General features: G+C 43.1%; 2 protein-coding genes across 18 annotated transcripts in view; one reads left to right on the top strand and one right to left on the bottom strand.

Moving 5' to 3' along the window:
* LOC119402038 (uncharacterized) overlaps positions 1-3,678 on the bottom strand; it is a 32,852-nt gene extending 29,174 nt beyond the window's left edge. For 7 of the 12 annotated variants that reach the window (XR_007417140.1, XR_007417141.1, XR_005185611.2 and 4 more), the window contains exons 1-2: positions 3,552-3,676; positions 2,599-2,666 (exon numbers count right to left, since the gene is read on the bottom strand). The gene's annotated coding sequence lies outside the window, so the exon portion shown is untranslated. Of the gene's footprint in view, positions 1-2,598; positions 2,667-3,551 lie in introns of all 12 variants that reach the window. The other 5 variants (XR_005185614.2, XR_007417139.1, XR_005185612.2 and 2 more) reach the window with 2 other exon arrangements.
* The window catches only part of LOC119402037 (uncharacterized), a 55,828-nt gene continuing 45,425 nt past the window's right edge, over positions 2,072-12,474 (top strand). For 5 of the 6 annotated variants that reach the window (XM_037669107.2, XM_037669105.2, XM_037669110.2 and 2 more), the window contains exon 1: positions 2,072-2,283. In XM_037669107.2, the coding sequence (XP_037525035.1) occupies positions 2,091-2,283 (193 nt within the window). In that variant the 5' untranslated portion in view covers positions 2,072-2,090. Of the gene's footprint in view, positions 2,284-12,303; positions 12,464-12,474 lie in introns of those variants that run through there. The other variant, XM_037669108.2, reaches the window with a different exon arrangement.

Here is a 12,474-nt window from a genome sequence, read left to right as displayed (position 1 = left end):
ACCCAAAGCTGCGATTCCGAGCTGCGTGGCAAGTAGGTGAATCCACAAAGCTACGCCATTTCTTGAAACCATTTCGGAAAAAAAAAAACATTATATGAAGGTCATGTAGCTCATGAAGTCTTCTTATCGCATGTAATATTTCGTTGCGGCAGCGTAGAGTCGCGCCAGGCGTAAAAACGTGAATTGCGCAACGACTGGGTGTTTTAAAGGTGTACCCATTTGAAAGCGCTCAAACATAATTATTCATCATCAGCAGCAAAAGCATAAACAATATGAACAGCTGCGTAAGGTGTCGAGTTGCCTTACGGACGCGTAGTGGGTCATTCGTTGATTCGCAAAGCGAATATTTATGGCGTAGTGGGCACTCAACAACACTACTTGCAGTAGGCATTCTACACTTTGAAACAGCCAATGTTACGCGCAAAGCCGTTCATTTCCTAACGGCATGGTTGAGGGATGCACCTAGAACCGAAGCTTGGCTAGCAATTGAAAAGATGATGGCACGGGGCCTGATTAAGCTATCGCGTTCTACTCTTGAAGGCGAAGCTCAAACGTCCTCCCTTTTTAACACGAAAGCGTTTGATGCCGGAGTCCACCACGGCTCCACTGTCATATTTCCGTCACGGATATGACGTTTTAAAATATAAAGACTAACACTGGGCAAATAAAAAAACCAGAAGAAAAAGTTCCGTCACCGGTAATCGAACTTACGACCCCTCGCTCCACAGCGCGCAGCGCGAAACGATTCGGCCACGGACGTTCTTTGCAATGCTAACGGCAGCTATTTATATACACCATTTGCCGGTGGCTGTACTCAGAGATCTGTGTTACAGCGTGTTTTCGTTATCACTACCGAGATGGCGCGAAAGGCTCGAAGAGCGCAGGAAGAGCGCGCTTGAAAGGTCGCGCCGTTGCGACGAGCGCCCGCGTCTACAGGGCGTGGTCGCTTGTGTGTGCGCTTATCTCGTGATCGCGGGGATTTGTACGTCTAGCGTTGAGAGCACGAAGGTCACTTGGCTCACTGCAGCGGCCGCGTTTGCGAAAGGAGCGCGGTGCTCACGCAGAAATAACTTACAAATGTGACAGTTAGTTCGCTCTCATCCTGTGTATGTTCGTTCCGTGCGTCCTTTTGCTTGAGCAGCGCGTTGCAAGTTTCGATCTGCTTGCCGTTCTTCGCGTGACATTACAATTTGTTGCTGTAGCATTCATTCCTTCGCCCTTGGGGCGAAAGAATGTGCAACAAACGCTCAACTACGCCTGTGAAGACACGTTTCATTTTCGTGTTATACCGATTCCTATGACAGAGGGATCAGCCAGTCTTTCTTGAGGAACTTAAACGCAGAAATTTTGGTCTGTCTTTCTGTCCGTCTTTCTGTTTGTCGGCACGTCCCTCGATTCAGCCACTCGGCCAAAGTTGAACCACTTGCCCAAGGGCCAGCCATCGAGAACGGCTGACTAGGTTCATACTTGTGTATATTGTTGATCAAAAAGCAAACATTACGCATATCTGAGGCGCAACATCACTAGGTAAGTATTAGGTGGTGTGTTCCTTTAATAGAAAATACATAGATGCGTAATTCTAGAGACCCTAGTTTCTTAAGCTGCGCTGAAAATGCGACTGCACCGAAACTTGGCTTCCTCCGTGCCCTCTGCACGAGCTCATTGTTGTGTTTCGGTTTCGGTTCAGTATTGCTCTGTACGAATGCCATGGGGCGCCGCTCTGGCATTCCTGCTTTACCCAGGCGACGTGAATATAAAAGAGTGTGTGGAGAGTACTCGTTGAGTGCGGACGTTTCTTCTGCTTCGGCGCTTCGCGCCAAACCGCGTGTTCGGGCTGGCTGGCGTCCCCGGCGGTCGCGTTGTTCACCGCCGGTCTTCGCCTGCTGCAGCGCCGGGACTACCAGCCCGTAACACAGCTTTCACGTTTCCCGACGTATTGCCAGATGACGTTCATATCTCACGCAGCGCTTCTTCTATTGTCTTTAGACGACATTTGCAGCGAAGCACGCAGATACGCGGCACATTTTTATTTCGTGTACTTGTTTTTGTTTACTTCAATTCACTATTAGTGTTGTGAAGGGAAATGACCCATGCGCACTTGTTTACTTTTTGACGTACGAAGCTTCCTACGTATTTTCTATTTACTTGCACGCTTATTTACCACTGCTTCTGAGAAACGAAAGATTGTCGGGACCATTTCATTGTATTTTTCAGGCACGTGGCCACCATTGATATTTTACGGAATATGTGCTTGGATCGGCCAGTTTGAGGTAGGGGAACAAGGTGATGTACAGATTTTTGTGAATCCTTCCTAACTTCAAGCCAGATTTTATAAGTCAAACCATAAACATAAATTCAATAGCATGACATTTACGAAACTGGTGTAATGGACATCCATGTATAAATCGCATTATAATTTAGGTAAAGAGACGTTTAGGAATTTATTTTGCTCATGCGCACTGGTGTTGGCTGCCTTATGTATGATGCCTATTTGCAGAGCGAAGGCTATACGAGTACTGTAACGACAATCTCACAGGTTAATATTACTGCGTAGGTTCCCTCTTTTGCACAAATATTAATCAAGCATTCGTTACTTACGGCGGTATTTATGGAGTCATAATTGCTTCCGTAATTAGAGTTCGTATACCAGGCCACACTTAACGTACCTGTAAGAGATCGCGCATTATTTGTCAAGCGAAATTCCGTGCTCACGTCAGAGTCTGATATATATTGCAGCGAAATATTTATACTAATCAGCTGATCAAGATAATTTTAGTAAAACGCAAGAGACGGCAAATTACGCTCTCAATTCTTAATTTCTTTATTATATTTTAGTAAATACAGGTGAATAGACAAACAGTTTCTTCAGAAATTAGGATCATACAACTGATCTGTACGTAACAGATCAGTATATTATTAGTATAGAGGAACAGACGGTAATTGATTACGCGCGTTTGTTCTTTCAAGTGCTTTCAATAAATGCAAATGACAGTTACAACGTAGAACGAAAACTGCAATCATTTAAGGACTGCTATTTCTTGAAATATGTTATCCCTCCGCGTGTCGAGGACACATACTTTCATTCTAGCATAGGCTGCTTTGCCGTATCGAGGCAATGTGGTTTTTGAAAGCGGCTTAGATCATAGTGCCGCCTTCAGACTAACCTTCGGGCAAAGAGAATATTTTGATAGAGCAACTTTGGACGGCAGTATGGTAATTTTGGCTGTATGCTTTCACAGGCTGTTTCTTGTTTAAAATACTAGAATAGATATCGATATGCTGAAGACCATATTATATGTTTCGTTTGCTGTTTCGAGTCCATTTGATAGGGTTGTCTGACTAGTGAACCATGCAGTAAAGATCGTGGAGAAAACTGAATGTATATAAAAATATCGGCTAGTGTTTATCTGAATCAGTACTTGACAAATTCAATACTAACACCATTTGAACAGAACAAACTAGATGTTGAGTTCGCGACACTTACAGTATAATTATCTATGACTTATGCTAGTGAATATCATACATAAATATATAAAGGAAGCACACAGTACCAGCAAGAGCACCAAAAAAATCGCAATGGAACCAATGGCCATTATATGAATTGCAGTGTATAAACTAGACGGGCGTAATATGCGCGCCAGGTATCCAGATGTGTGCAGATATCATATATACTGGAGCCGTTAAATGAGCATATTTAACTTCATTTATGGAAATACGTAAGACGCGCACCTTGTTCTTAGCTACAATTCGTTTTTGTCAAGTCAGAATAGGCGATCACAAAGAAAATGCGTTAAGACAAAGCTAATACACTATGACACATTGTGACCTTGCAGATGGGTCAGTACTCTGCGCCGTTCGCGAAGTCATTTTATTACTTTTTGCCACGAGACAATAGAAGCCAGAATAAATGAAATGACATTTAGAGGCTAGTCACCACTTTAAATAGCACTCTCCTTTCATAAATATATCCACTGATATGAATTTACATTTTAATGGTAGGTGGAATATTACAGCGATATCCCGAATAGCAATATACTTTATGGCGCTGAGTAGTGAACTGTCACTTGAGTAATAGCCCAATAGGTACTACAAATCTGTTTGCCTAGTCCATTTATAGATTGTGTTAGTCAGTGAACTTGCCTTTGGTTCACGTCACGAATATATCACCCTTCGTAAGTCCCCCACGAAGAGTAATGTGTCCCGCGTTACTCTTTTAACTGTCAAGGCTATTAATTTTATGTACCGTCCGAACTTTATGCTCAAGGTGCAAGAAGGGACACATGTGAAATTCTGCGTAATCTGCTTAGGCTTGAGAGCATATTTTTTTTGCAAACGTAGGGTATATACTTAGGTAGATTAAAACTCTTTAGGATGTAATCATAAACAACAAATATTATAAGAGAGTCTTCACACTTATTCATATTTGGTGTACAAAGTAACATTTGTTTTAGCATCACCAATAATGAAGTCAAAGGAATGCCTAAATATAAAGAGGTAGGTAATTAAGTTGCACATTTGCTATTTTAAACATGTAGCTGAGTGATAATGTCGTATCTTGGAAGATAAAAAGATAAGTTATTGTTTGTTAAATAAAAGCAGTCAGCTCACCTTAGCAGCGAACGTCATATATATATATATATATATATATATATATATATATATATATATATATATATATATATATATATATATATATATATATATATAATACTGGTCTTGCGTACGGAGATTTGCAATGGGACGCGCTGCACAAAACAAAAATGGAAAGCGACGCCGTAAGGGGGAAGGGAGAGCTTAGTTTTAATTGCTTCTTCGTATAATCTTCACGCAGCTATTGCCTGCTTAGAACGTTGGGGAAATCAAGCTTTCTTTTTAAATGAACGAGTTATTCTGCGATGCGTTCACACACTTCATTCAAAAATTCAAAGCAAAAGCACGGCCCTTCATTTATCACCAACGACACACTAAGAAAAAAGGAACATACAGGTCTTGCCTTTAAAGGAATGCTGACAGAAAATTTTGGACGCGAAATAACTTATCGTATAGACTTGCGCGGAGAAAGTCGCATGATCTAGAAAATATTGCTATATAAACTGCTTATATAGCCTAGAACATATATAAATCACTTTTAAAGCGCATGTCGCACTATCACTACGTTGACATCAACTTGTTCTGAAATTAAACAACTAACAACCACCAGCATCATGAGTTTGTGTTGGCTACCATGCTCTTTGCATATGTCATATACAAACAAATCAGATGGAAGTAATGACCATCACTTGATATTGACTGATAAAAATGCACGGTGATTGTGAGAGTCCACATTAACTAAGTATCAGTAGCTAACATAAAAGAAAATAATAGTGTTTTCAGTAACAGCATTTCCAAGCAAATAAAATTGTTGAATTACCAGAGATGCCAGTTGTGCTTTTAATAGGAAGATTTCGCCTTATTTTATAACCGAGCCGTTTGCAGAATTTCCCTGTCTCTTTCGGCGTTTTTTGGAATTATTCCCCGTTTGCTTTTCAAATATAAGTATTTTAGTGCTCCTCACGCTCACTAAGAAGGAGTTTGTCGATAAGTTTGTGTAGTTGAGCTTTGAAATCAGACTAATGGGTTCGGAGCCAACAAATAACGCTACACATGCACTCGCAAAGTTGGATTGAATGGAGTGTTGAAAAGTAAATATGTGATTATTCCATAGTTCCGCATATTTGACGCAAAAAATTTAAGTGATTTTTCAAATTCACTTTGAATTTAACGCCTATTTTAATATAAATGATTAAACTGAGAAATTATTAGGTAAAACGAATTATCTGTTCGTTTTTTGGCTTCTTTACTAAAGTCGTGCTGCTTTCTTTGGGTTTGCTTTGGGGTGATTATTTCCTTGATTCTCGGCGGTATCTGTTACGTCTGTCATTTACTCAAGTAAGTATGATTGAGTCGTCTTTTTGATATTGGTTGGGAGGAAAAAAAGTAAAACAACAACAATAAAAAACAAGCAACTTGATCTGTAGGATTTAAAGTTTCGTCGCTAAAGAATACACTTGGAAATGCCAGAAAAAAGAAAATCAAGTGATAGCACACGCACTTATGGAACTCAGTGTCTTTAGCAACCAAACAAATCAAAATATCTAATATTTTTACCGATATTTCATACTAAACAACGTCTATCAATCATGAACTGGCATCGGCAGAGCTTTATTTAATCACAGATTGCGCTGGGAGAAATAATGTTAAGCCGCGAAATAGTTGTGATCTACACTTTCGAGTACAACAATAAATTAGGCAATAGCGTTTTGTTCTAACGGTGCGAACACCTGCTGCTTCTTATACCTATTACAACGGTCGTTTCGCGGTTACTTTTCATCTGACAGCTATAACTGTCAAATAGTCGTCAGAACATGAAACGCATTTAGGCCTTAAGGTGGTGCTTCTACAATTAACAAAATTGCAGTGACAACCGTAATGGTTGAGTCAAAAAGCATGCTCCCAATGTTAGTCTTTCATAGTATCGGTAAACGAAGAAAATTTAAAACAACAAAGGTGTATACTTAATCCATAGCATTAAAATATCTCTTAATGGAAATTAACCTTCTGAGGGCATGAGAGCTGGATATCTTGGTTAACTGTCTTTACCGTTTCATACGAATGATTCGCAATCGAAAGAAATCAAAATTCGCTTTGGCTCAGAGAGCTCGAAGCAATTGCTCCACTGATCACTCGCTCCCGTAGCAGTTGTAGTTAACAGTAAAAAAGAACAAAATTCACCGACGATTACGATACTCCTTAATGCGAATTCTGAGCGCACTTTCGTGTTGTTTAACGCCTGCACTTACCTTTTCGTCTCTCGTTCCTAGGTTTTTAATGCTTTATAAAGCTAAAGCAGCGTACTGCTCATCGTTGGAAAAATCCAACATCTGCCGGTGTCGTGCACACGGCTGGTACCGAAATTCTCTTGAAGTTATGTGTAGCTGTAATAATTCCGAATGTTTAAGGAGGAACACTGACGAGATTCGAAATAAACTCAAAGCGATTACAAAATGAATCAACGCACTATATAGTTAATCAGTAATGAATCGATATGCAATAAATTGAAGTGGAATAGCTGGTAATGAAGGTTGAATCAACTAACTTCAATAAGAAGCAACGTAAATTAAAGAGAAACTAGAATGGATCAGCGTATATGAAACTTAATCCAGCGTGATTCAGTTGTATCCAGCGTGTTAAGAGAGTCTCACAAACCATAGTCTTTCACCTGTTATCACCTGACCATTAGCTAAAGGGATTTGGTGCTGCTTTCTAATTGAATTACCAAATCAACCAGCAATAACCATCCGATTAAAATATATGGCTAGACCTTATGATCCTTCTGCAAGCCTACAAATTCATCGTGTTGTCACCTCCTTGCGTCTCTTTCTTTGCTTTCATTATCCGAATTCATAATGAAATACTAACTTGGCCAACAGTTCATTCGCTCCAGTTGTGTCAAGAACCTCGAGACCAGTCGCACGATAACTTGCATGTCGCCGTCTTAGTGTGAGTCACTGGGCGGTTTCATTTGCCGAGGTGATTGATGACGCGTGGATGTTACTTCGAAGAGGTCAAACTCTAGGAAGTCTTCTGACATTTTGAAGTAGTGCTTTTGTGTTAACAGGAACGAAGCTTTCCAGCGACAGTTTTCATTTTGAAAGTTTAGACGCCCCGCTCAACTGCAAATTGTTTCAAAGGGAAGTGATAAGTAGAGATATTATTTTCTCAAGAAAGCGCGTCGCCGCGTACGCTAACGATCATTATTATGGCCTTATTGAGAATTACAACGTGCGGGCCGATTGAAATGCCGGACCATGTCGTTTGTATTAGCGTCCTGACAAAGTTATTTCCTTCCCTTGCTCCCCCGCACAGTATAACAATCCTTTACGACTCCAGATTGAAGCCTTTGGGAGCCATATATCAAAGCCCTGGAGTGAAGTAGTGTCACAAGAAAAATTTCAGAGTATCGCATCTGTTTTCCGCGTGCGGACGCCGACGCGATTGGCTTACTCTAATCACGTGACATCTCGCCACCATGTCCCTTCCAAGCACGTTGGGCGCAGGCGCGTTGCATGCAGAGCGCGGCAGGACATTTAGCAGTACCACGGTCCCTAGAAGTACTTCGTCGCTTTTTTAAACGCGTCATCACTTTTTTAAACGCGTCATGCAGATGTCAGACAGTAGCTCACCAGTAACTGAACGTTGCTGGTGAGCTACTCCGAGAATCTCGTATATTTTTGCATTCCGTGTGGGAAACATTAAAGTCAAAGAGCGTCGTTGTACGTGGCTGCATAGTTGGCGCGGAATGAATTCGCCCCCCTCGAAGAACTCCTTTCTGCAGTGAACTACACAAAGTTTGCTGGAAAAGGTCTCGTGCAACAGGATACATCACATTTTCTGTTCGCTATGTTCAGCGATATTTAAAACTACATACTATATACATTTGTATTTGCTCGGCTGTTTATATCTAGATCTGTTGAACAGTGTGTGCATGCATTTCGCGTTATAAGCGTGGCACGCACGAGAGCGAAATCGAAGATTTATTAAAATAATAACTGTTTACTGTATACTGTGAAGGCAATTGTCGCATGATAATTTGCCACTGCGCGAAACTGAAGCATGGAACTCTGTTGATAACCTTGGTATAAGGCAATGTTATTAGGCGTATTTTTTATTTATTTTTTTTTCAAAAAAATGTCGCTAATGCTGCATTGCGCCGAGCTTACCCTTACAATACTGTTTCGTGGGTGAGAAATAGTCAAAGCAAAAAAAAAAAAAAAAAAAGATCGTCTTATCCTCCCGCGCATTGAGGGAATCGATTTCATGCTAGCCGTAGATCTATATACATACTGTGTCGCAGTAGCATGCACGTTCAAAATTTTCGCGATGTGCTACTTCTGATCAAAATAACATAAAACACTGTGCCGAGGAAGTTTCAAGAAGAGTGAAAAAAGAATTATGGAAAAAGAATTACGAACAAAGAAATTTGAAATTAAAAGCAGTGCAGAAACCGAACCCCAGCTGTTTACGGGCTGGTAATGCAAAAAAAAAAAGCTTTGTCGGAAGACAGCAAAATATTTGCAAATGCACTGAAATGTTGGGAATATTAAGGATATAAAAAATAGGAAATGAAACAACTGAGTAGTGATGTCAATCCTTTTTGTATAGCCTACACTTTATGCATCTGTTGGGAAATGACAACGTATTCGTGAAATAAGATGTACCTCCGCACGCCGATTCGCCCGTGCGTTTGGCTGCTGGCGCTCCGAACCGAGGCATAAATACTTCACGCACAAATTCCACTTAACGTACACACACCGCTTCAATTACGCATAACACCCAGCAGAACAGCAAGCATGGTGCGCAAGTAAGGTATGCGTCAGTGATCAGTCGAAGGACGCAATGTTGAATGTTCTCGATGTTCAATAATATTCTCGAGTGCGCTATGGCGTGGACCTGAACACCGACTGCAAAGCTAGCGCAAACAGTCAGTATTCACCAAAAGTCGAAGTAAATGGCATCTCGCACGGTCATTACGCTAATGCAACTATGTATACAGCTCCGAACATTGCGAACGCACCCGGCCGTGAAACGAAAAGAGACCGATAAAGCCACGAAGGGAGTTCGCGAACACATGGCAACATTCGCTGCACGTTTCATTAGCTACACCGCTTACCGCGCAGTCGATGACTCGAAATCACTTCTCATATCCTGTTGAAGAAACACACACATATTGCTGTTACGCCGAGCGTAACACGGCATCGAGGCGGAAAGATCGGTTACTTCTCAACACTGGAAGGGAAATGGCCGGTATAACTTCTTCTATGGTTTGTTTCTATATCGACACGGTAATTACGCTGTCACCTTGTAGATTCGGCAGTTTTTGCCCTTTCTGCCCTGCGTGGGCTGGTTTAGGGCCTTGCGGTTGCTGCGTTTGTTGCTTTTTCAATTCCTTATTTTCTCTTTCCAGGTCTCCTATTCGCACTCGCATTAGCTCTAGCTCGTGTTCTAGGCGCTTGAGTTGTGTTGTGTGGTGTGAGGATTGGGAGGCCTTTGCTGCCCAGCTCACCTTGCTTTTGGCTTTCTTGTTCTGCGTCTTTTTGCTTTCACGCTGCTCCTGTTGTGTTGTTTGGGCCCTCTCTCGGTCACTGTCCCCGGAGTTGGAGCGGTCTCGGGAGCTAGACCTAGATCGGGACCTGGATGTGGATCGGGACTTTGATCGGAACTTGGTATGAGCCTCGTCTTGCGTCGTCAAATCCTCGCGGTCCGTGGTGAACCAACGTCTCTTTAAGATCCCGTTGGTTTGCGGTCGGCTTTGTCGTTGCGACAGTTGTGGCTTGCCCCTTTGTGGGACTCGTTTGAGTTTTCTGGTGCACTGCGATGCCGCTGTGGGATGGGCCCCCCCGCACAGGGCACACTCTGGCTCACAGGTGTGGTCTTCAGGAGGGTCCCTTAGCCGGCAGTTGCTGCACGCTTTTGCAGTTGGTGTTGGGCAAACATCCGTTCTATGTCCCTGGGTTTTGCACAGTTTGCAGTACTGTCGGGTGGGTTGATAGGGCACACATGGCATCTCGCCACTGTAATAGTACACAAAGCGTGGCACTATCTGTCCATCGAACGTTATCACTGCGGTTTCAGACTTGCCGAACATACGGGCTTGGACGATTGTCACACCTTGCGTGCGCACTCGTAGATGACTTAAGAGTTCGGCTTCTGGGGTTTCACGTTCCAGCCCATGTACCACTCCTTTAAGGTGTGGTACATGTGCTATGGTACAATTCAGGGGTGGATGTGTAGGTGTTCATCGGGTGTTTAGTGCCGTTGAGCTCTAGGGTTTTAATCTTCAGAATCTTCTCCGCCACTTCTTCGTAGGGCGTACTTGCAATGATTATGTTTGACCCATTGCGGAGGTGAAGCAGAAATTTATCGCTTTTGCAGGTCTCCGGGTCACCGCTGGCACGTTCTATTGCTCGCGCAACAGCGTAGGTTTTAAGTTCTTTCACGACTAACCCTGGCTTGGGCCGCATGATAATTTTCATGTCGTTTCTGGGGAGCGGCGCCGCGCGCGTTCTCCATCGAGCTCGTGCAGATGGTCCCCCGCGCTTGGCTTGTTCTCCTGCAGGCGTTCCGACGTTGCAGCTGTTGCCTTCGCCAACGCCCCGAGCTCCGCTGTCATCAAGGGCTGCTCGTTTTAGTTTTCTTAAGCGTTTACGCTCTCGCAACGATAATGCAAGTTGCCACTGGCCGTTGGTAGCGTCTTCCCTTGCTGAGTCCTTCTCCTCGTCGTCCTCGCTGGTCGATTCCCCTTTATCACCTCGTCAGGTGAGAGGAAGTTCTCTTCAGCGTCGGCCACAGATCCGCCTTGAGTTTGGATATCTTGGTCAGCCGTGTCCATGGGGTACTGGGCTTGTGGGTCATTGTCCGTTGGGATTGCGGCCATCGAGGCGCTATGCTTGGGCCGGGAGCTGGCTGCCGGGGTTCCGCGCTCCGCACCGCCGTTAGGCTTAAAGTGGCGGGCCGGCATGCTCGGGCGTACCTCTTATGTTGTTAGAAGAAGCCGGGTCTGCTTATCCAGAAAAGTGGTAACAGCGTGCTCCTGGTGTTGTCGTACACAAATCCGGCAAATATGGTAATGGTCACATAATTTTGACCGCTGCTAGGCACGATAATTAACGGGGCCGACGCGAACACGTCTGCACTCCTCGGCGCCACCTGGCGATCTCCATAGTACAGTAATATTATTAATAATATTAGCGGTGTAACGTCCCAAGACCACGATATGATTATGAGATACGCCGTAGCAGAGGGCTCCGGAAATTTCGACCACCTGGGGTTCTTTCACATGCTTTGAAATCTAAGTACATGTGCCTCAAACATTTTCACCTCCATCAAAAATGCAGCCGCCGCGGCCCGGATTCGATCATGGATAATACAGTCTTGCATTATTTGGAGTGCCACCGACCTAAAGGTCTGCTATATCTAGTGAAAAACTGCCTGTGGCATTTGCCTTCAGACGTTTCGAAAACTATGTATGAGTCATAGTAAATAAAACTTTCGAACATCCTGTCTGTGGCATGCACGAGAAAGGCTGTCGACATCCCTTATGGCGTTTAGCGACATTTAATACAGAATATAAACCTATGACGTCAAATAAATTTAGGAACTCTGAAGAAGCACTTGTGTGATTCAAAGGTCACGTATTTGGCTTCACGTTATTTGTCCACTACGGAGCTTCAGGAAAACAGCTATATAAGCTGACCATTGTGATTAAAACACGCCTGCCCTTTCCTTTGTTTTCACTCGTCACGCGTCACTTCACTCTGGAACACGGATGCTGTAGATACGAATATGCCATTCCTTACCAATGTTTGTCTTCAAACTATGGGAAAACTGCTGGCGTTAATTTTGTGCTATGTTATCTCTATAAGCGGTGAGAATGTT

Source organism: Rhipicephalus sanguineus, chromosome 8, assembly GCF_013339695.2.
Source record: "Rhipicephalus sanguineus isolate Rsan-2018 chromosome 8, BIME_Rsan_1.4, whole genome shotgun sequence".
Lineage (NCBI taxonomy): Eukaryota > Metazoa > Arthropoda > Arachnida > Ixodida > Ixodidae > Rhipicephalus > Rhipicephalus sanguineus.
The sequence above is the reverse complement of the archived record's forward strand: the minus strand, read 5'-3'. Positions and strand labels throughout refer to the sequence as shown.